The sequence below is a fragment of the Chroicocephalus ridibundus genome, chromosome 7, assembly GCF_963924245.1.
Source record: "Chroicocephalus ridibundus chromosome 7, bChrRid1.1, whole genome shotgun sequence".
NCBI classification, from domain to species: Eukaryota; Metazoa; Chordata; class Aves; order Charadriiformes; family Laridae; genus Chroicocephalus; species Chroicocephalus ridibundus.
This window is the reverse complement of record NC_086290.1, coordinates 8,656,817-8,680,989: the sequence shown is the minus strand read 5'-3', so window position 1 is coordinate 8,680,989 and position 24,173 is coordinate 8,656,817. Positions and strand designations below refer to the sequence as shown.

Genomic DNA, 24,173 nt, shown 5'->3' with positions numbered 1-24,173 from the left:
TGGGATCCTTGAGGATGGCAATTTTTGTGCAATTACCAAACTTTCTTCTTATTCTTGCTTCTAGTCCTTTTGTGGATATTCCCCTCTGTTAATATGACACATTAGAAGGCTCATGAGCACAATGAGTCAATCATACAGCATTAACTCCCAATCAGCTTACTCAGCTGTAAAAAACCTTGAGTTTATCTGGGAATGCCGCCACGTCAGTCCCATTTGTAAGTGCAGCCAAAACAGCAGCAACTTCTCTAATTTTCCCTTTTTCTCTACTTGCCAGCAAGCTCTAATATCTGCTTGAATTGCAAGACATGGTGATTTGAGCATTTGGTGTCCTTCATATATCATCCGTACAACACATACAAACTCTGCCATGTTGAGTAAGACCATAACTTCACATTGCACATACAAGCCTCTTCTGTTACATGAGCCCCCTCATTAACATTGTAACTGTGCCAGAAATGTGAGATTTCTCATGTAAGTCATCACAACTGAGGGAAAACAAGAGGATTTAGAAACTTGTGATGGGCACCAAACCCTTCCATAAAGAATCTTTTCTTTAAAGTATTAACTCATGGCTTGAAATACAAGCAAGCCTTGATGATAACTCAAACTGAGTAAATCAGGGACAAAAGAAACCAAGAAGGGCTGTGTTACAGAAAAAAAGTATGTGATGGTTGGTTAAGGACAGAGAAGAAAACAATTTTTCATGATGTATTGGGATAATAAGGGTGATTAAGTAATAAAATCTTTGCCAAATCAGTTACTTCTCCAAGAGAACAAAGAAGACAAGAAAAAGTTTTGTGTCAGTTCTCATTTGGTCATAAAATAAGTTAACAAACAATGGGCATGGGTGATAGAAATTTATCTTGTTTTTTGAACTGTTGTAAGAAAAAATAAATCACTGAGCCTTTAAAGTCTAAACAGTTAATTAATTGCAATGTGAAACAATTTTTTCATTGCAAAAATATGGTAGCAATCATGATGTCAGCAAACTGCTCAAGGCACTACCAGTTACTGCCACAAAGAAGAGGAACAGCTGTCTAATGCAGGACTCTGAAGTTTCACTGAATAGGTGGCTCCCATGGGGTGACTGTAGTGGACTTTGGAGCAGGTGCTGCATATGCTTTATTAAATCAGAAAAATTTCTGTTTAATTAAAAATAATTCAACTGATACATATAAAAATTACTGTTTCTAGTTTTCAAAATCCTACATGAGAAAAATACACCACAGTTGTTAATTTAAGTGAAAGTTCTATGTCCATGATTCAATGCATTTTATTCCTTTCTTTGAAATTGTGATTTGTTTTCCTTGTCCAAAATTCTGCAGTGTACAGAAGGATGACATTATTTAAGAATATGTTTCCCAGGTCAAAATAAATGTAACATCAAATTGGTCTTAGCGCCAAGATAATTTAACCAGGATTCTGTCCAAGACTTGGCAGATAAGAAACTGGAACAATAAATATTTCTCCTTTCAATGTGTAAAAGCTTTTTTTAATTCCTCAAGCCGTCCATTCGGTGTCCCTTTATCATCGTAATTGCCTATTGGTTGTTTCCCTTCTGAAACTCCTGTGCAACACTTTTTTGCTGATAAAATTGTTGTGTATATACTTTGGGGGTAACACCGGTGGATATGCTGGGTGAGAAGGAGACAATTCAAATGACAGTAAGTCTCGGTTAACGGAGCTTCCTGCTAGAACGGCTCATTAGAGCACCCAGTCTGAAGCCACTATCGTACTGGTGCTGTGCAGTCCCATTTAATTGGGCTGAGGGACTGATACAGCACACTGCTCTTTCGACAAGCGGTGTGAACTCATCACGACACTTTGTTGTTATTTTTTTTTCAAGGCTTCACACACACCATTTAGGAATGAAATTCAAAGCACGTAGCATTTCAAAATGCCAAATATTCTGCATAAAAGCTGCATTTCCCCCCCCACCCCCAAAATTTGTCTGGTTCTTTTAGAGTCGTTGGCCATAAGTGCCTCAGTTTGTGGTGTCCCCCTTTTTTGTGGGTAATGTTGCAAATCACACAGTTCCAATTTAAACAGACTGTGGATCTTCTTGGGTTGGACAAATTACAGCTTAGAAAAATTTGCCGTGCTGGTTCAAACAAGGAGTTCAGGGCAACCTGCTTTTCATGGTTAGTGCTTCTCATTTGTCATTCTAAAAAGTTTAATACTAATAGGCAAATCTCTAGTGCTTTATTGAGGTTTCACTGTTCACTGCGAGGCAGTGCTGTTTGGAGAGCTATTTCAGATCCTCAAAAAGTAATCTCAAAAGTGCCGCAACATAATGCACAAAAAATGCTAGTGCTGAGTTATACCTGTTGCCTTCTAGTTTAATGATGGATTTTTACAAGGCTCCTAAGGCTATTTCAATGAGTTTTGTTCACGTTTTGATGTTGATTGGGCACATTGCAGAGATGTCATATACAAGAAATGCACGAGAAGAACGAATTAAAAGTAGATGCAACTCTGAGCCATTTTTCTATAGTGGAACCAAACCTAATTGCTCTGTTGATAGCAAATAACCTTGTCCTTCAGAAGGCAGAACTGATTTTTATATATTTTTATATATATATACACATACATGCATTTATATATAATTCATCTCATCTGCATAATTAAGCTATGAATTTCTAGATGCTCAAGATTAAGAATTAAGTGGGTGCTCAAATTATTTTCTTTCATCTATCTTTTTTAATACTCTTCTGCTACCTTTTTTGTTTTCCTTTTCTTCTTCCTAACTATGAAGACGGATTCTTTAAAATTGTTCTTTCTAATATGACTCAAATATATTCAAATTAGATCATATTCTGGGTACTAGTGGAATTTGGTTGATTGGGAAATGAGGCAGATACATTTCAGGATTTTTCTTTTGAAGTTTGTGAGTCAATTTAATATTCAGTTAAGCAGGGCTTTCATGCCAGCAGAGATGGAATAAACAGGGGCATTGCCAGTTTGTTCCACACACTCCTTCTGCATGTTTGGCCCAGATTCCTGAAAGCTGTAGGACTCTAACTTTGGTTAATCACCTATGCAGTTACAATACACAGTGATTTTCTGAAGCTGAAAATGGGGGGCAGGGAAGAGATAAAAATTCTTTTTCACTTATGTACTACACCAGTATGCTGCAAAACCACAGCTCATTCATTATTTTCTGCTACCACCTTTGTTTATACGGTAACATACCCAAAAAGTGCTGAGTGCTACACACAGAAATAAAAGAGCTTGTATTTAAAAAGAAGAAGAGCTGGGGAAAGAGAATGAACATGGAGGCAAAATGATTATAGTGGATCATGGCTGGGTGACTCTATTTTCAAACAAATAGGCTTGTTAGAGCACAGGACAGAAAAAATGAGAAAGAAGTGTGACGATGAGAGGAGAAGGCATGAGAAAGGAGTACAAGAGCAGGTTGAGAAGCTGCCTTTCAGGGTTGTTGAGAGTGCATGATGTCAGGTTCAATGTTTTTAGAGGCAGAAATAAATAGCAAGCGGATTCACATGAAGTAAGTGCAGAAAACAAATTTGTTTCAGTTTAGCATCAAGATCTGGATTGGTCAGGAACAGATCAGGACTGATCTTCATCAAAATAATGTTTAAAACCCTCAAATCAGGAATTTCAGAGCTAACATCAAGAGTTATTTCAAAAGAGATCAGAAGGATAGCTGACTTCCATAGCATAGTTCCATCTGAATTTTCAGGAATACTACTTTAGATGTTTAAATCATTTACTACATGTTGTGCTATACACATTAACTATATGTGAAGGAGCAGCCTTAAAAGATGAATTCTGTGTTTTCTTGCTAGCCTTAGATTTCAACTCCTCTCTAACGGCGGAGTGCTAGCACTAGCCTGTCTCTACTTGTCAATTTTGGAAGTCTAATTCTATGACAGGTGAGCATCAGAATGTAACATTCTGTTCTAAAAATATTTAGAACTTTACTCTTGTGCAGGTTGTGCTGGGTTTTTTTCAAGTCTGCCTGGTTTTTGTAATCAATCGACACACTGAGGAAAAAGACAAGAGGCAAATAAAAACAATAATGAAGAAAATGAGAAGCAACATAAAAATCACAGTAACTCACACTTGGGCTCTCCTTGCCCTTGATGTCTTTACTGGAAGCTCCACTCAGCTGCTCAATTAAACTGTAATGTGTTAATTGTTCAGGTCCATCCTCTCCAAAATGGCCATAGAGACTGTGCTGGTATAAATCCAAGATTGACATCGGGTTCCCCAGAAACGACTTTCTCTGATTTTGTTTTTCCTGCTCAGCTGTAAGAGATGTTCAAAATAATATCGTTATGGCATATTTAATTGATGAAATGCAGTCTACATATATTGTAATGTAATTTTACAATTTTTAAATGTATTTCAAATGTTTTAAGCTATCTGGAATTCAATGTAATAAAAGCATTAAATACTAGGTTCTAACTCTCCAATCAAAGCATATACAGGGGACTGTTCATATTTAATACTGAAGGTGAAGGAGATGGTATGAGACAGCCAGAATTAATTTCCTTTCTTTTTAAATTACAGACGAGGTGGTTAATTTGGGGGGATCGTTCTACTTATGTATTTGCTGTAAGATTTTCTTCTTCTATCTTAATAGCCTTACATGACAGATGTGCTAAGTTCCTTTAGCATGTCTTTCAGTTTTACTATATTTGATAATTCTTTCCTTTTCACTACATTTTTAGCTAATGAATTCAACAGTATAAAAAAATACACTAGTACCGTAAGAAACAGGTCCTACCCATTTGTTATAGATCCTACTGTAATACAAGAACATTAGGAATAAAATCTCAGTTTCAAAGTCCAAGGCTGAAAACTCATTCAGAAGTTCAGAACAAAAGCAAAGAGATTTTCTGCAGCTTCATGCAAATACACAGGAGTTGGAGGCCTACATGATCATTAGCTTCTTTCCTCATACTTTTTGTTACACAAACTTCAACTCTGCCTTATAACCTATAGCATTAGAAGAGCCTCTGCCTCCAGCGCCTCCAACAGAATCACATCAGGATAAAACCTTAATGGAACTGGAATCAAAACATTTTCATGGTTGAAATGGAAGAACCTGGAATGTTTGGCTTATTCCCTGCTATTCTACTGACTTTCTCCGTAACATTGGGCAATGTGCTGGGAGTCTCATCTGAACCCCACTAAATCAATGCACGTCTTACCATTGACTTTTAATAGCCTTTGCATTGGGCATTCAGTGTCTCAGCTTCCCTCCAATCACTCCAACATTATAACTGTGCAACCAGTGAAAGTTCATTAATATTTTGGGGACTCATCTAATAAATATAATTATCTATATATTCTCTATGAGGCCCCTGCCACAGCCTCATGTGGATATTTTGAGGTTATATCACTTATGTGCATAAAGAAGCTAAGATCTTTGAACACAGTGTGGAATAAAGTATTGTTATTAATACGATGTGAGAATTGCATTTATAGAGCACAGAACAAAAATCCTGACCATTAAGAATGACCACAGCAGAAGTACTTTATAATGCTTTATAATTTTCTTTTCTACTTGTCTCAATCACAATTATGAATTTTAGTTCTGTTACTCACCCAAAAATTAGGCATATGCACAAAATTAATGATTTGCTATGGAAATTGGTGACTTCAAGTCATGCTTAGTTGTTAAACTTGGAATCTGCTGCCATTTAATGCAACTGCTTACACATGATAAAATTCTTTTTTTTGCAAATTGTGATCAATACAGAAAAAAATGCTTATCTACCTCTTTAACAAAACACATTTTTCTTGTACTAGAACATGATTTGTACAAAGCAAAATCTGTAAAAAGAAGTGTACATGGGCTGAGTTAAATGACTTGCAACATTTCTTACAGATTAAAAATACAAAGTTACAGGAGTAATGTAAATAAACCCTCCTAGCTTCCTACTCTGCTCTCTCTCTGGTGGAATCACAAAAAATGGATTTGCTCGGGAAATGCCAAATGTTTAAGCCCAACTCCCAGCAGACACCAAAGAGCACAGTACGTTTGTCGACAGTATCTAGCTGTCCACGGCATTTTTAATACCGTAACCACTGTGGTATCTACTGTAGGTGCTAATCTCTGCTAGGTCAAGCTCACTGCTGTGCAGAGGGTCAGCACAAATCCCATGAATCACTGAAGTACTGCTTAAGCTCTCAGGGCTTCTGTGGTGCAGAGACCTTGCAGTGGCCTTTGCACTTGCCAGAATTTATCTCCTGCAGGGAAGCCATCGGCTGCGTAGGCAAGGATATGAGCCACGCTCTCCTCCCCCTCCCAGAGGGCACACAGCTGCGCTGGAAGGTGGCTTGCAGCATGGGAAGCTGGTGGTCAAGACAAGACAGCAATTTCTTGGGTTATTAAACACACAGAAAACTATTATCTCAAGAACTACACTTAATGTGCTTTTATCTACTGGATTTCAGTAAATTCCAAATTGCCATCAATTCTTGCAAAAAGGTTTGATACTTGAAAATGGCAATATAGGGGGGGCCTATATGGCAAAGAGGGGACAATGAGAGTCTTCACTATGGCACCATAACCAACATCACTTTGATACAGAGGTTGGAAAACTATGGCATCGATCATTGGGTTATTTCAACTGGCTACTATAATTAAAAAGAAAAAAAGGGAAGCTATCTTTATAGTTGCCTTTTAAATTTTGTAATAATGTAACAGAAGACTTCTTTTTACTTACACTGCAGGGATTTATGCATGAAAACCTACAAGTTAAGCCCCTACTAGCAAAAACTGTGAAAGAGAGGAAAAAAAGATACACAGAAGAAAAGCAAGAAGTAATAAAAAGCTAATGGAAAATTAGACTGAAGGAATATCTGGGGTTAGAAAGTTAAATCTAGACAGAAAGTTCAATGAAGGACACTATCTGCTGCTGAGTCAGGGTGGAGATGAGGGATATACATTTTTACGTACAGATTTTCAATTACCTTGTTTGTTTTTCTTTGTTAACTCTACAAAAGTCTCCTCTGCAGTTTTAAAATAATTTGTTTCATCCTCTGGCTCCGGCTCTGTGTCACTGCTGCTCGCAGAGTAAGTACACACTCTCAGAGCTATGTCCTGTACAAATAAGGGTATTGCAATCATTCAGATGATGCATATATATCAAAATAACACCAAAGATGATATTGGGAGTGGAACACTCTATATTCATCATGCAGTATAAATGGATAATTCAACTAGAAAAAAGTCTGCAGTACCAGTTTAACTAACCACTTCTTCAAGTAAGTAATCATCAGTCCCATGTGGGAGAAATAACGCATTCTTGTCCTGGGTTAAGTCTGGCAGGCACAGTGCAGATTTTACCATATTTTTCACTGTAGCATTGTTTTCAAATCTACCAACATTTTTAGATAATTTCAACCACCTAGTTCAATTTTAAAACTTCTCAAGTATGTTTAATACAGCATATGTGTAACATATAAAATTATCACACCACAAACGGGTTGCTGCAAGTAATTCTAGAGGCAATTAGGATGGTCAGTAGACACCACTCGTTCTCTATAGCAGTAAATACTAAATTCTTCCTAAATTCATGTCCCTTGTCCTGGCATTTACATTGCAGTACTGGAGAGCCCTTAATTCCCAGCTGATTCCTATCCCATTTCTCCTCAGGAAGCAACACTAAGGTTTTCTTCTGGGAGTAAAGAGGAATGCTGACAGCTCTGGACAGCTTCTAATCATGGAAGGCCTGAAGGCTTAAACCTTTCAGGAGCAGCAGCTCAGTACAATAAACCCCACAAAACAGGTATGGGGAAGCCAGGCCTGATACTGCGCAGTTAATGGCATCTAGGGGTACAATACCACCTACTATCCTAAACACAATTGCCTGTTAGTGGCTCAAAAGTTTTTAATTCCGTTTTTCAAAGGGTGATATTAATTTCCCAGTCTTCCCATCCATGTTGCAGTTTTTACCTGATGCAGAAGGACATCCATTTGATAGGAAGTACATACTTGTGGAGAGGGGACCAGACCTGAGCATACCTGCATGTAGCCAGCTATGCCCAACACTACCCGTAAAATTGGGAGATTGCAAGTCAGCTGGAGTCCCAAAGCCATTTAGACACACTCACTCCAGCTACACCCACAGTAACCTTCTGACTCTTAGGCAGACTAATTAGCCATAGCACAGGTATCATGTTAAGATGGTTTTGGGACTGGAGGTGTTCCATCATGACTGGTTCAAGGTGACGACCACACTGATGTGGTTATTACTTGGAAGCCAACACTACTGCACTACAGAGGATTCACCACTGGTTTGTCGATGATACGCAAGACAAGTAATTGTATCTCTCTATTTCTGTTCTAAATATCCAGAGCATGGGCCATATAAAACATGCTACCCCAGTCACTAAATACATGGATAAAGCAGACGTGCAAAAAAGTTACTCAACAAAATGTTTTTAGCCTCTTGTAACATAAGGCTTATTAGCTAGTAGTGACTGACAATTTCCTTGCCTAATGCCCACTTTTATGATAAAGTTTTTTTCTCTCTTTGCTAACCTGCTGACCCGGTGCTTCTCTCAGGGCTTGAGAGCCAGGCATTGCTGAATATGAATAACGTGACAACCATCAGCACTAGCTTTTATTACACAAGTATATGCATTTGCCTGTTTGTTCTTTCTGCAGTTTTCGTGAAAAGACTGATGGACAGACAGATCATTGCAGGGATTAACCAAAACCACACAGAAAGATATAAGAAGAGTATTTTCCCTTTCACAATACTTTCATAGCACATCTGCTCAAACGCTCATGCTACGCAGCCAGACAGACAAGGAAACCTAGGCCTGGGGAATAAAAAAGAGATCCAAATCGCATGGAAACAAACAAACAAGATCAAGTTTCTTGAAGAGAAAAACAGGGTAAAAGGTCTCCATTTTCTTGTCTATAAAATGCCTGTGAGGTTTTTAATTAAAACATGTTTATAAACCATGAGGACAAAGCACCTTTGGGTGCTGTATTATTATTAATAATTATTAATTATTTTTAGTATTATTTTTATTTAATATTTTTATTTATTTAATATAAGTATTATTATTTAATCATAATAAAAGTATTATTATTAATAATAAACAATGAGATTGCAAATGAAGGGCAAGAAAGGAAATGTAGCTGTTAAATTGCTAGTTACTCTCCCCGCTATATTAAAAACATTCACCATTTATGATTCTTTACACCACAATACATATCTCATTTAATAGATGACACTTAATTTGTACCTTTGTTTTAGTAGTTTTCTTGGTGGTCCACTCTGGAAGAACTTTTCTATTTTCCACAGTTTCTTCAGTGTGCTCTAATGAGGCAGAGGTCACAGAACTTGGTTCTTGTTCACTTTGCTTTGCAAGGTTAATTATTCCTGAATTAAGAGAGACATTATTTAAATTGGAGGTCTCATCAGCATCTTCATGACAGTGTTTCAATTATAATTCAGTAAAAACTGGGGGCAAGTCATGATACTTTCATTATGTCAAATAAACTCTTACTACTCAAAGGAACAACTTACTAACTTACTGGAAAAATTCTGACAACTACAGTGGCAGAATTTGATCCAAAGCCTTTTCCAGTCAACAAGAGAAGAGGAAGGCATGGATTTAAATCCCTCTATTAGTTTTAAAATATATACTCTTTCAAATAAGAAACAACATTCAGTAACTACTTCTAGGCGTTGTAGGATCTGCTTTGCTATTTTATGTTCTCGGAGAGAGAACAGTCTGTTAACATAAATATAATTAGAAGTACCTTTCCAGCAGAAATTCTCAATCAGCTAGCCTTTTTATTTGCTATATTTGCACTATGCAAAATCGGAACATCAAAGAAGATAGATGGTGCATATGAAATAGAGTGATAATTGTAATTTGGATGAGAAAGTGAGGGAGAGAAGAATCGAATGAAAATATTCTAGTAAAGAATGAGTTGACCCCACCATCTGATGTATACTACCTTTTTTTAACATCTCTTCATGACAATTTAATTAAGATACAAACCTTACAAGGTTGGTGCAGCGAATATTAGCATTAAGATCAGAACAGTCTTACTGCTACTGACTTCTTATGAAGCAATTCAATGCTTGCAGTTTCTGTTCAATTTGTTATAATGACAGTGTTTAATCATGGACTCTACTCTATAGCACACTGCTGAATTGAGGTCACACATGTGGCTATTCAAGCATGTAGCATATAATCTATAACTAAGATTTCTCTTCTGAATCCTTCTTAGCTCTACCATTAATTAACAGTGCATGTATTTAAAAAATACTAAATATTAAAATATCTTTTATTTAGGTTTGATTTGAAACAAGTTGGGGAGTCTGCAATGAAGCGTGCAATGTGTGTTTGCAATCTATTATACCATAACAATACTGCACTGGGAATACTGCTAAATCAACTAAGTTCTAAGATGTTTAATTAGAATTCTTCTGTTATGCATCTTATGATGATATAAAAGAGGCTTCTTTCCTCTTAGGCTCAATATACATCACCTCATTAGCCGAACACATATTTGATGGCCTTAAACTAAGCTCAAACTTGATATTTAACCTTAGATGCTAATTACATGGAATCTCTCTTATAGACAGAGTGATACAGATTTATGCAATTTAAACACTGACAACTTTTATAGGAGCAATAAATACTTATGCTGACAAAGTTCTAACAACCATAACCCCAATAAATACATGACATTGCATTTGGCCAAGATAAAACAATACTCTTCTCCATTAAACCAATTACTTTTACTGCGTTTTGTACCATATCTATCATGCTGACTATGAAAAATTCCGTTATAAACCCTATATGTAATGATTTCTAATGTTATTGACATAGATATTAATAACGCAAAAACCTTCAAAAATGTATATAAATGGTCAGTGTGCATTTATAAAGAATTGCACAGAGTTCCATGGAACTATTTACTAGTACAAAGTTATTTGTTGGTGCTTTGCCGAATTGCTAGTCCTTTTATTTGTTTGTCAGCTTTTGTTTTATAGTTTAAACACACACGTAGCTGATAAGTGAAAGTAAGTTATTTTATACTTGTATATAGAAATGTATTTGTATAATGTACTAATGAGAGCCTTGTTTGAGGTCAAGGCCATATATTCATTGGGACAGAATTTAGGCATTGAGTACAGATGAGTCCTTAGTCCAAATTTGGTTTCAAAAACAAGCCCTTATGAATATTTTTCTCCTATGTCACAACATGGCTATGCTTTGTACTTTGCCGCAAAATCTGATCCTGAGTATTGCTGAACATCTGCACTCTTATTCAAGTCAAATTCCAAGGCTGGCATATGTTTTTTTCTTCAAATACTGTTTCTTGAGAAAAGGATTTAAGTACTTAACACATTTTTCTTCCTCAGATAAGCATTATGTGTAACAAAATTTCCATATGGCTCAGGTCACAAACTTATTAACCTTATGAATTCATAAAAAGAATATCTTCTGCTCTGCATTTAACATTTTCTGTTATCAATTGTCATTATTATAAGACTTCTGCTAATCAAAACTGATGTCAGGACAGAAATAATGTGATTTTCAGTGTAATTGACATTTTACCTGAGGAAGCTGGTTTTGGAAGGCGACTTTGAAAAGGTCGTATACCTTTGGCAGTCATGGCTGGATCAGACGTTGAGTGACTAATTATGCTTTCCACAGACTCCTGGCTCTTAGTTATTGAAGGCACTTCTCGCTCAAGAGTTTTGCTTTTTACTGAAGGATCTGAAAGAAGAACTTGCTCAGATGGTGCAAGGACTTCTGTTTCCAAGGTAGATTCTTGCTTAGAGACGTGTCGCCCCGTAGATCGGTTCCCTGAGTCGGGGAGGGGGAAGGTTCCAATCCCGCTGTCCAGTGTCCTCATCTGGCAGCAAGACTCTAAGACACAGGAAAATTGTGTGACAGGGTGGAGCTAAAGGTGTCGCTGGTATTTAAAGACACTGAAAGGGTCTATGGGAAAAACGGGCATCTTCAAGGGAAGGTTTCAAGAAAAAAAAAACATTTTGCATTTTGTGAGTATGCTGTTACCTATCATTTGTATGCTTTTGACACAATACACCTATCTAACAGAATACAGTGAAATACCATTTTGAGGTGAAACTGAACTAACAGATGCTGAAACATTGAAACTGGCCTGCTTCAGAGTTGCAATGTGACAATGAATAAGAAGGGCATGTCCCAGAAAGTGATTACAGTTGAATTTAGTTTGAAGGCCCACAGAAAGTCTGAAGAGTACCAATGTGAGGGATCGAGTAGTGCAATGCATTTCTTCCTACATAAACCCACATTCCACAAAAGCTTGGTCTCTCCCTACCTCTGCTTTCTTCATGGTTTCTCTTACAAGAAGGCGTTAATTGAAATGTATCATTTATTCTTACACAAAATAAAGATCTACAGAAATTTCCTAGAGATAGCCATCTCTCAGAGCATCCTGAAAAACTTGGACAGCAACAGCCATGCCTTTGTTTACCTTGTTACGCTCTCATTCTGCACATCCCATTTTGGGTAAGCGTACACTTTCCAACACAATGCCAGAGAAGGACACCTTAAGTACTTAGTTTGGAAGCAGTATAGTCACACACTGCCCTCCAGCTAATTCATCCTCCTGCAAAGGTGCTCTAGTAACCATGGAACAGAGAAAGACGCAAGTGTGGAGAGCTGCACATTGCTATTCTGGCAGCTACGATGTAACAGCACCATCCTGCCCTGTCATTTTCTAGAGATTTCCAGAGACTTGCCTTTTGTTTGTATAATGAGCAAACAATATCAAAGGGACTATGATGGCACAGTCCTTCTGAGAGGTACAAACACCAAGGAGGGAACTTCAGCACTAATGGTTGGAAAACGAGCATAATTTAGGTTAAATGTCTGGAAACATCCCTTGACAATGAGATCTTCAGTCTGTGGCAGACAATCCCAAAGGAGGTAGAGGAATTTCCATTGCTGTGAACAATTTAAGACTACACTGGATAAAAGATATACTGCAGGGAACAACTGTACTCTAGCAGGAGATGCAGAATATGACTCAATATATCTTTCCCATCTCTGTTTTCTGTGTTCTTGAGTATTGATTTTTTTTAATGATATGCCCATTTGTTATTTAAGTCTGTTGTCGTTAGCGGTCCTCTGTCAAGTCATTTTCATGATTTTTTCCTCTGCAGTGTTTCTAATCCTCTCAGAAATTCAGAAATATTTGTCTTCTATGGGCTTTGCCTGTTTGTTTTTGAAATAAGAACACGAACGTGGTCATTTTCTGTTAATATCTTAATCTCAATGGGCCTTATTTGATAGCAAGTAAGAAATTACTTAGAGATAAATTAGATGTCTATTTATGTTTCCTGGTTCTTGTCAGAAGAGGAGCAGTCTATATTTACACGGTCCTCATTACCTTATCCTCATCACTCAGGATGAAATAAAGATTGAAAGTCATACTGAGCACATTAACCTTGCAAGGCCTCGCTGAGCTGCCACAGCAAAACGAACTCCACACTATCTTCAAAAAGGGCAACAAGTGACTGATTTCTCTCACACAATTGCTGCATCCCAATTAATTCTTTACATAGGTGTCCTGGTTCCGGCGGGGACAGGGTTAATTCTCCCCAGGCTCCGGCAGGGACACAGGTATCCCACCCCATGTGAGCCAGGCCCACCCTGAGCTGCCGGGGCAGGAAGTCGCCGCTTGGAGCCGGCTGGGGCGTCCGGGGTCTGGTTGGGGAGCTGCAGTTCCGTAATCGTGTTTGCATATTCCTCTATCCGTATTATTGTTGTTGTTTTCTTGTTCCCTTTGCTGTTCTGTTAAACTGCCTTTGTCTCAACCCAAGAGTTTTGCCTTTTTCTTCTGATTCTTCCCTTATTGGGAAAGCCCGAGCGAGCGGCACGTGGTTCTTTGTTGCCGTCTGAGGCCAAACCATGACAATAGGTAAAAGAAGATAAGGTGTGGAAGCCACAGGTAGCTGGTGACTAGGTTTTCCATGACATTTTTGAGCTAACGTGCCATAATGATTTTAGAAGTTGCTAAAGGTTATCCAGGAAATGTGAAAAAGAAGAGAATTATATTTGGATCTGCTGCATCAAAGGGAGGTATCCCAGACACTGAACCCTCTTACTGCAGTTATCCTTTCCCTAGGATATTTTTTTGTTTTGTTTTTGAACAGTAAAATGCCTAGCTAGAAGTGGATGAAGTGCTCCTTTCAGGATATAACAAAGTGCAGAAAAGTAAGTTAAAATGCTAGGTGTCTGTCCTTGCCATTTACTCTGTAGATAATCAAGCTTAAACAGCGTGTTAGCTCATGGACAGGCAATGCTTCAACTAAGGACTATCAGGGACAGAGTTAGTACATCAAGGGAAATATAGAATAAGAAAGGACTTCCATTAGTTTCCACTTGACCAGAAGAAAGACATTTGTGCAACTGGTTATGTTGGATAGGCAGAGCTCTTCAGAACAGACGTGGCGGAAACTGGAAGCACCACAGAAAAGCGCACACTGAAAACAAAAATCTGAAGAATCTCCCCTCTACTCTCTGTATGATTAATGTTGAACCTGATTTTGCAACCCAGTTCCTCAGGCACTTTCAATGATTTTGTAGCATTGTTTCCTTTTCAAGCATTCTCTAAGACACTAAAAAGTCCGTCCCTCCTAATTATTACAGGAGTGAGTCTATTACAGTAGACTCAAAATCTATACCAAAGAGCAAAGCTCAGTCTTTTGCTCAGGGCAAACTGGAAGATGAACCCTGTTTTATCTTCTACAGTCCTGTTTCTTAAAATGACATAAGGATTTGTCTTACTCACTCTTACCTTGTGTATGTCTAGGAACGGACCATGAAAGCAACGGCATAAAATCAAAAGAAATGAATACCGAGGGCCGTATTTCTAAGAAAATAGTCTCCTGCTGTTCCCAAAATAATTGGAAGAGTGATGGAGGAGCACACCAGCAGTGTCACATTTAATTAAAAGGAAAAATAGTTTTAATCGATTATAGAGATGTTCCTTCATAGAGACGTTATCCATGATAAAGGAAATACACCATGTGGAAAACAGATTCTTAAAACAGCTCACTAATTTTTAATTCTGAACAACCACAAAAGGGCCTGGCTTTCAAAGTACTCAAAGCTCAGCAGCTCCCATTGTGACACTCAAAGACAGATTTTTGAAAAATCCTGTGACTCAGCTATGTTGAGCAATTCTCAAAACGCTAGTGCTAAATCTACAGAATATACCACAAAGTTCTTTATACATGTTAATTTTTCACTAATAAAAGTAACTAATTCACTCCTAAAGCTATATTATAGAAATAGAAAACTATCTCTCAGAACAATTTGTATTACTGAATGAATGAATATACATTATCTTGCGTTGTTTTTAAACTTTTATGAAGCAACTGCAAAATAAAAAAATACATTATATATCTCAGTGACAGCTTTCAAACCAAACCGTTCATGGTCCATCTGATTTCATCAGTTGCACTGACACTTCAAATGACTGTTATCAGCGAAAGCTGCACAAGACTGCATAATGAAAATATGTAAAGTTAAATCTCTGATGCTGCGACAGTACTACTCAATAGATGAAAAACGATTCTGCAAAACATTAAAGTCTGAAAAGAGTTATATATGAGCTTAATTGCTTTTGCTTGCAAATTTTCCCTGGCATATAAGCCAAATTCCTTGCCTGATTCTGTTTCTTTTTGCCTCTTTCCCCGCCAGGAAAGAAGCTCCCACAATGGTATTAGTTTTTATAGTGGACACAGACAGACTTACCATCTGCCGTTCCACTGAACAATAGGACTAGAAGCAAAAGCCTGAAACATAGAAATAGCTCCTTCCCTCCCTCCCATCATGTAGACTTGAGTCTGGGCAGAAAACAAAGTCCCTGGAAGTCCTACTATAGAGCAATATTTCTCAAAACTGAAAAAAGAAATAAGGAAGGATTTAGAGAAATTTCTTGGAGATCAAGAAACTCCTTACTGCAAGGGAATCTTGTGATGACAGGGCGTTGTGGCCAATCTGAAGAAGACCTTTAATGTTGAGGAGCTTCTCAGCCACTAAGCAAAAGGAGTTAGAACTGCATGGAAAGTTTTTTGAAAGTTTGTTGAACACTCTACTCCTTAATAATTTTCAGATTTAATATTTTCACAGGCCAGGTGGTCATGCAGTTCATGTCCTACATCAGCTGGACATGATGGTAATTTTTACAGTTGGACAGGCTTTGGTGTATTCCAACATCATTGGTGTTTTGCCAGAGTCTTTTGCTATCAGTAGACCATCAAGACCTCTTCAACATAGAGTCAGCACCCAAATGAGATGGAATAAAAAAGATCTTTGAAAATTGTGCGCCGTTCTGAGGGTATGAACAAGGGAAGAATAGAAAAGGGACATTCAGGCTGGTAGGTATCAGGAATTCTAAAAATGAGATCATCACTGGAGAAAATTACAATAGCAGCTCCTTCTGTGCGTTTTTTTATATCTTTGAAATGCAAAAATTAAAGAGTTAGAAGTAAACATAGCCCACTGATGAGAACTGACAAGCTAGAATTCATTACAGTCTTTTAGGGCATTCTCTTGCGCCTATGTAAAAATGCAACTTAAATATCAGCAACAGATCATCAAACCTAATTATTTTTCAACTTTTTTTTAATTTCTTCTGAAACATTTGCCACAAAGATACCATAAACACACCACCTCCAGCTCAGAAACTACCTTTGGTACGAATCATTGGAGACTGGGAGAGAATACACAGTAAAGCTGACTGCTGACCTTGCTTTTGTGTTCCTTCAGCGGCACTGGTATCGGTCACTCTGTGAGTGAGAGGAGCTCTCAGACTGACCTGGTACCATGCTGTTTTATGTTGTATATAGCAACCTTCTCTGTTAATCTTTACACAATGCATGTGAAAGAAAAATCCATTTGGGAAAAAAAAAAAAAAAGAAAACATGGAACAGCTACTATGAAGGGAATTGCTTCCAGCACAACACAAGAAACGTGGGTCCAGCCTCTCTCAGGCTAGGTTCTATGCTGATGGTTGCAAAATAGGGTACTACTCAAAATAAGCAATGGAGCAAAATCTGTCCCACTTTTAGATTAGGTACATGTTAGTCTTTCTAATGTTGAACTTCTGTAAACCTATGTTGAGTCCTAGCACATATCCAAGAGATTTCATGAATTTCATACAAGCGAAGACATAAGGTGATGATATAGCTTTTAAACACAGCTTCTGATACACAGTTCTTCAATAATGTGAAATGATACTTTTACTAAGGGGGATCTGATGACTCGTTATTCTAAAAAAACCTTTACTTGAATAACTGGAGAGTGTTTAAAAATGTTTCCTCAGGTAAAATAAAGATTCATATTCTAATAAAGTCTTTTTATGTTGTATCTTAAAAAGAGTTTCACAGATGCTTAGTCTATTCACAAATCACATACCAGTCTTTCTTTACATAGGGACTGTTATACTTTGAAGAAATCTATATATTCACTCATGGTTATTTTGACCATCTAGTTAAAACAAAATGTGAGCTTTAATATGATGCTTAAATCATCCATAAAAATCTTTACAGAAACCACGAGATCAAAAGTTTTACCCACAGAGCTAAAATAAGGTGTCGATCAACAATTCTGTTAAGCAGGTATATTGTCTTATGTGCATACATAATGTAATTCAAAATGGTCAGGCAATTCAGCCACTTTGAATTAAACATAACAAGGCGAGACATTTCTGGATGTGAGCATAGAGGGAAGGACATAAAGGTCCCAAGAGGAAATAATTATAGGCCCTACTGTGTTGTAAGTAAAGTTTTGCCTCTCTCCTGACTTGTGCCATGACTGAGAGAGGGCACCCACCTCTCAGTGCTGCTTGGGGGGGTCAGGATTTCCAGAAGCAGCTCAATAACCTCAGCCATTCCCTGTCAGGTAGAACCACAATCTCACTAATGAAACATACTGATGGATACCAGAAGCAATTATTGCAAACAGACATTATCTTTACTTCAAATGTCTGACACAAACTAAGTTTCTGTTTGGAGGTAGGAAAGTTGCAGAAGTGTGTACGTTACTTAACTTTGACGGCCAATCTATCTTAACATTAAAAATAAACAGTAACAAAGAGGACAACCGTATTTTAGGTCAAAAAGATCACAGGTAGTTCTGCTTACAGTAGGTTTTCTATGTATAATGCTAGTAGCGGAGTGATGCATTTTCTTTCAAAGAAACATCCCACCTCATGAAAAATGTGGAATTCTCCCTTGTGCTCACCACTACAGCTGGTTTGAGATCTTCCTCACATAAATTTGCAAGTTTTGGCCTACAAAACTGCGCATGATTGACACAAATTTCAGCTGAAATCTTTGAGGAACCACCAGAATTTTCCACAGAAAACAGACATTTTCAGGAAAAAAAGTATCAGTCAAAAATAGCTCTGTATCAAGAACAGTTTCACTGGGAAATTTCCAGCAAGCTGTTTTCAGAAGTACAGACTCACTTCAGCCTTTAAAGAAAGTTTTGAGAGATATGTATCACTGAATGGGCTTTCTTCAAGGAGTATCTAGGACACAAAAAATAAACGGGCATAATTCCCATCAGTAACAGAATACAGAAGTTCTAACAAATTACCTTTCTTTGCATTATAAAGTTCAAGGCTTCCTACTAAGCTGACACATGGAACCAGAGAACATGTAATTGGTTTTTTCCGACACACAAAGGGAGTACAATTTTTCTAGTATTTTGAAACATGCCAAATTATTAATTAGCACTTTTTCTTTTTTCAGAATAATATTGCAAATGTAACTAGGTCTCTGCAAAATTGCTTTATCAGTTAATAAACATCTTTAAGCTACATGTGGCATTGGCAGGAAGAACTTAAACTACAGATGGTAAAACAGATCTCTTTATTTGCACATCCTTCTCTTCATCTGCAATGCTAAAGCAACCACAAAAAAATGAATGTATTTCTGCCAAATCAATGTCAATTTTAAGTAGATTATTCCTTCTGGGTTTATACCATAATTTGATCCAATTAGTCAAAGATGAATGCATTATTGTTTTCTATCTAGATCTGAAGTACAACTAGTATGCAAAACTAAAAAACCCCGAAGGCTATCCTAGGTAAAACTAGAAAAGACACGAGTTTTCACAGCCCTGATACTCCCATGGGTACTGCATTGGTGAAATGGAATTATTTCTAGTGTATACTAAGTAAGGGTAAACGGGAGGACTGTGCAGTGTATTTTCAATGTAGATCCATCAATCTACATTCATGGCTGCTTGAATCTCGGATTACAATTTATGCTTATTTATAATATCAATAACAAACACAATAAATACAGACTTTACTGACTTATTCAGTGTTCTATTGCTTCTTCCTAGTCAAGCTTTTTTTTGCAAAACCCACCAACTTCAATATGTCATTTGTCCAATAGTTTGACAGTTATCTTCACAGTTTTCCATGACCACAATCCCATCTTCGAAATGTATTTTCTGAGTTGAAACAGATAATTGCTGCCTCATTTTAATTCCAGTCCCACCTTAAAATACTAGTAAGTCAAAAGATTAGTTTTAATTATTAGTGAGTACTAATAATCTTGTACTCCAGTCTGGCAGTCATCTATAGGTTTATTTTTTATTTGCAATAAGTACTTCCCATCCCCCTCCAGGCATTCAGATCCCTTCCTTGCATCTGTGAAAGAATGGAGAACAAAACTTGAAATGAGTTGGAAAAAGAACTTGGATAATTCTTGGAATTTTCTACTCCACATCTCTCAGTGTCTATTAAATACAAAGGTCATAAATACATAAATACATGCAGCTTCCACCTGGGAAAGTCCCACAACTGATGATGTCTGGAATAATCCCTCTGTATTACACTGTTACACTTTCTAAAAATCTACTTTAGTCCTACTAGAAAAGAAACACTGAGACTTATAATTCACATGAAGAGCAACTTTAAGCTCTGCGTAGAAGATAACTAAACACAGTCCAGCTGCAGCCTGGCTGTCAACGGGGCCAGCCTAGAAATACTTTGGAGAGCTATCACTCTTCTTTTTTGGCTGTATGTCCCCCTTTGGTTTTACTTCAGCACTTGCCAATCAGCCTTACAGATTTGCAACTATCTTTAAGAAATCCTTATAGATGAGTAATAGTTGAGAAGAAAGAGAAGTTCTCACATCTGATGCAAGATGTGAATCCAAGGTAAGCAACAGATCTGCTGCAATGCAGAAATGTGGCTTTTCCACGTTCTTTCACTGAGAAAGAATAGCCTTCTGTTTCCCTTAGTACCCTGAAATGTAAAGGTTGGGAGCTAACAATTGCACACTGTCTAAGGAACACCTTACTGCGGATTGCTCATTCAAGGCATGGGCAGATGCTTCCCTTTATTTGCTGTTCTCTAACAGAAAAGACATATCCCAGTTCTCAGAAATTGTACCTATAAGTAGCAAAGCCCAAGAAAGGAGGGTTTATTACTTATAGAAACATAGAATCATAGAATACTTTGGGTTGGAAGGGACCTTTAAGGTCATCCAATCTAACCTCCTCTGCAACGAGCAGGGACATCTTCAACAACATCAGGAGCCCTGTCCAACCTGACCTTGAATGTTTCCAGGGAAGGGGCATCTACCACCTCTCTGGGCAACCTGGGCCAGCGTTTCACCAGTCTCATTGCAAAAAATGTCTTCCTTCTATCTAGTCTAAATCTACCCTCTTTCAGTTTAAAACCATTACCCCTTGTCCTATTGCAACAGGCCCTGCTAAAAAGTCTGTCCCCATCTTTCTTATAAGCCCCCTTTAAGGACTGAAAGGCTTGGATATATAATTGGTATAACTGATAACTCAGGTGAAAATGTATTTTTCACAAAAATTCTACTAGACGTCATTGTAGAAAAGGAGCACAAAGTCCACATGAGCACAGTTGAAATAAATGTTTACAATAACTCAACACATACTCATTCAAAATGCTTTTCAGTTTGCTCAGTTGTACTTCAGGTATATGAATTAGAGTTAATAGGAAATGCATGACTGAGGCTTCATACATACATCTACAGATGGTCCTAGCCAGAAGCAGAAACCATGTAAAGTAGAAAAGTTTCAAATAGAAGGTCTCATACTGTTATAGAGAATACTGGCATGTACTATCCTGTAGTAAGTATGATAATCAGGCACAGTCCTGATCTGAGGGATAAAAACGAATATAGATTGGGCCAGACTGTAAAGCAGTGTAAATCAGCACTGCAGCATTAACTTCGGAGTTGAAGAACCTGGCCATCCTGTTTAATTGACATTTTAAGCCTGAATGAGACCAGCAGATTCTCAGTATCTTGAATAATAATTAGACTTTATCCTATACATAATGTGTAAAGAGCCACGCTTCTTCTCGTTCTAGTGATAAAATTTGGTACTTCTGGGTGAATAAATGTAATGACAAAGAAGGAAATTAACAGCAAATCATTGTGGCTAATAAGAAAGTGTTGATCCAAAGTATTAATTCTCTCCACAGAAGGACGAAAAGCTAGACAGTAGACTGCAGCGGTGCTGCAAAAGAATTGGCAATTAGACAAGTGCTAGGTGTACTATCTTTTAAAATACAAAGAAATGATTTGTCATTGACAGACTGTGAAGAAGGTAAGCTGACATAAATTAGAAGACACTAATGGACGTTAGTTTCTTATTATTCACATTGGCAAGGTTCTCCATCATCTTCAAGGAACATAAGTAACAACTAGAAAAACACACAGAAAGTTTCACTCTATTATTATAGGCTCCTTCAGACCATCACTTCAAAATTAATCCCTGCAGAAATGCCCAAGTGCCAAACAAGACTGAAGAACACAGTACAGCAGACACTATTCACCCCATTTCCAGTGGCCCAAACCCACATAATACTGTTCCTCTCGTAGGTCTCTCCATTCTGCAAATTCTGTTTGTTCTGCAAAGGCTGTTCACCGTCTCACCCGTACGAAAAACACGCACTAATAAGATGCCACTGAAAAGATGCAGAGCAATTCAGTAGAACGAGAGGATATTTAACCAGCTTTATACATCCGTGTGAGTTGTTTCTGATGAGCAAGTCCTGGGATGGTACATGCAGAATGTGGCTCCACATCGCCCTGGAAGGCCACTCAACAGCATGACCACCCCATATCTTCAGTAACATGAGTACTGCAGTATAAGCACACAGGACTGCTAAATGTTGTGTAAAGCCTCACAAAGAAATGGCGCATTAGTCACGGACAGATTTAGAACAATATGCTTGAAGATACTAAAAACTCAACTGATGAAGTCCCTGAGCAGGAGGACTTCCAACCTACGTGCTTCTAGTGTAAGTCTCTACACACAAGACCGTCAGTTGTTCTTGCAATGCCTACTGGTTATTAAAGAAGATTTCCCCTCAGTGATGCCTCATTTTAGCTACTCTCGTTCAGAAAAGTAAGTAAACCACAGACATAGGTAATTTCAGTGCCGTTGAAGGATCAGAAAGTGAAGAATTTGAAGTACAAACTGGGAAAAACAGTGCTTGATAATTGTATTAAAACGTAAATGCTTTGGGAATATTAGATGGAGGCATGAAATGGCATAAACTTTGAGGAACTGACAGAGGCATTTGGGTGAGTGAAAGTACAAATGTAACTGCCTTTTACCCAGCTGACCTCAGTTCTGTTTGTGGACTTTCACACGTCTCCTGTTTGAAGTATTCTGAGGGCAGTGAGACCATGACAGATAAGGAGATTGTGAAGGTCTCTTCCATATCTTCCAGGCCCCTTATGGCACTAGGTTTTGAGACTTTTTTGTTTTGGCTTGGTTTGGTTTTTTTTAATGAACAAGTTTGGATCCTGATGTTGCTAGAGGCAAGCAGCTTATTTTAGTATTTATTAATTCATCACTGTTTTAGCAATTGGGAACCTAGTCCTTTGGATTAACGTCCTAGCTGGTTAGATGTAGCAAGTGAGGTTGCTGTTAAGTCGCCTGCTACACTGAAGTCCCATTTCAAAGCTCCAGCCCAGGAAGCACGCTTACTAAAGCAATACAGTCAGCACCTACAGATTTAACACCTACCCCCAGCTTCCACACGCACACAGGGCTTTAGAAAATGGCTTTGTTACTGCTGTACAAACGAACACATGCATACTTGTACCATTACTCCTGTATAGGGGATTTACGGAAAATCTCATACCTTGTCATAACTTGTATCAAAACATAACTTTTTGAGCATGCAGATCTGAAATAGGAACAGACCCAGATTGGAAATGGATTCGGTGATAACTGGTTTTGTTTGACGGCTTTTACAGACAGCAGCCTCACAGGTAGAGACTTCTAGGTATTCCACGGCTTTACTGGGTGGATGGGGAAGATAAAACAAACATTTTTCCTTTATCTGATCATGTGTAAATGAATGATTCAACTGCTGTATCAGTGATAAGACGATTGCTAAATGGTTCTTCTCAACTTCTATCAATGGCCTGATGAAAGGAATTAACACTGACAGTGATAAGTTGTTTTCTCAGGCATTGAGACTCCATGACAGGAGAGGATTTCTTTTGCGGTCAAAAGACATTTTATCAGTTGAATATTGTTCTTCATTAAATGCATTAGAAGCGTCCAAGGATTTGCCTGACATTTAAGCAACTTCTGGATTATCCTTTTGCCTCTCCACAGTGATGTGGATCACCTCTCTTTACTGAATGCACAGGCTGTAATGCAGATCAATTTGTTCACCATCTTTCCTCTGTCACTTATTCTGTTACATTTATCTCAGTAATTCATTACAGACCTCACCTAATCTGCCTCCAGGTTTTGAGGGTTCTTTAATGTAAATGTGTTTGCTCAAATATGTCAGGCTTAATGGACATGTTTTAGGATGATGCATGTCAGACTTAATGTATTTACCACATTAATCAGGCTTGTTTCCTTCACATCTATTTCCATTCCCTGAGAATGAGAAAACATGAATTCAACAGCTGTTTACTTAGTACTCCAGTAAAAACACCCAAAGTTTAAGTAGTTTACATAATGGTGGATAAACCCAAGTCTTTTGTTTGTCAGAGGGGGGTGTCCAGTACTTTTTCTTCTCTTACTGGAAGCTGGGTACAAGCTTATTCAACAAGCAAATGAAGTGCTATTATTTTCATCAGGCTTCATCAATTCATTGGCAATTGGATAATTAAGCATTATGAGTA

At 37.7% G+C, this 24,173-nt stretch overlaps 1 protein-coding gene across 1 annotated transcript in view; it reads right to left on the bottom strand.

Moving 5' to 3' along the window:
* NCKAP5 (NCK associated protein 5) overlaps window positions 1-24,173 on the bottom strand; it is a 371,629-nt gene that overhangs the window by 22,813 nt on the left and 324,643 nt on the right. The window contains exons 15-18 of the mRNA XM_063340758.1: window positions 11,572-11,886; window positions 9,238-9,374; window positions 6,949-7,078; window positions 4,085-4,272 (exon numbers count right to left, since the gene is read on the bottom strand). Coding sequence (XP_063196828.1) covers window positions 4,085-4,272; window positions 6,949-7,078; window positions 9,238-9,374; window positions 11,572-11,886 — 770 coding nt within the window. The remainder of the gene's footprint in view (window positions 1-4,084; window positions 4,273-6,948; window positions 7,079-9,237; window positions 9,375-11,571; window positions 11,887-24,173) is intronic.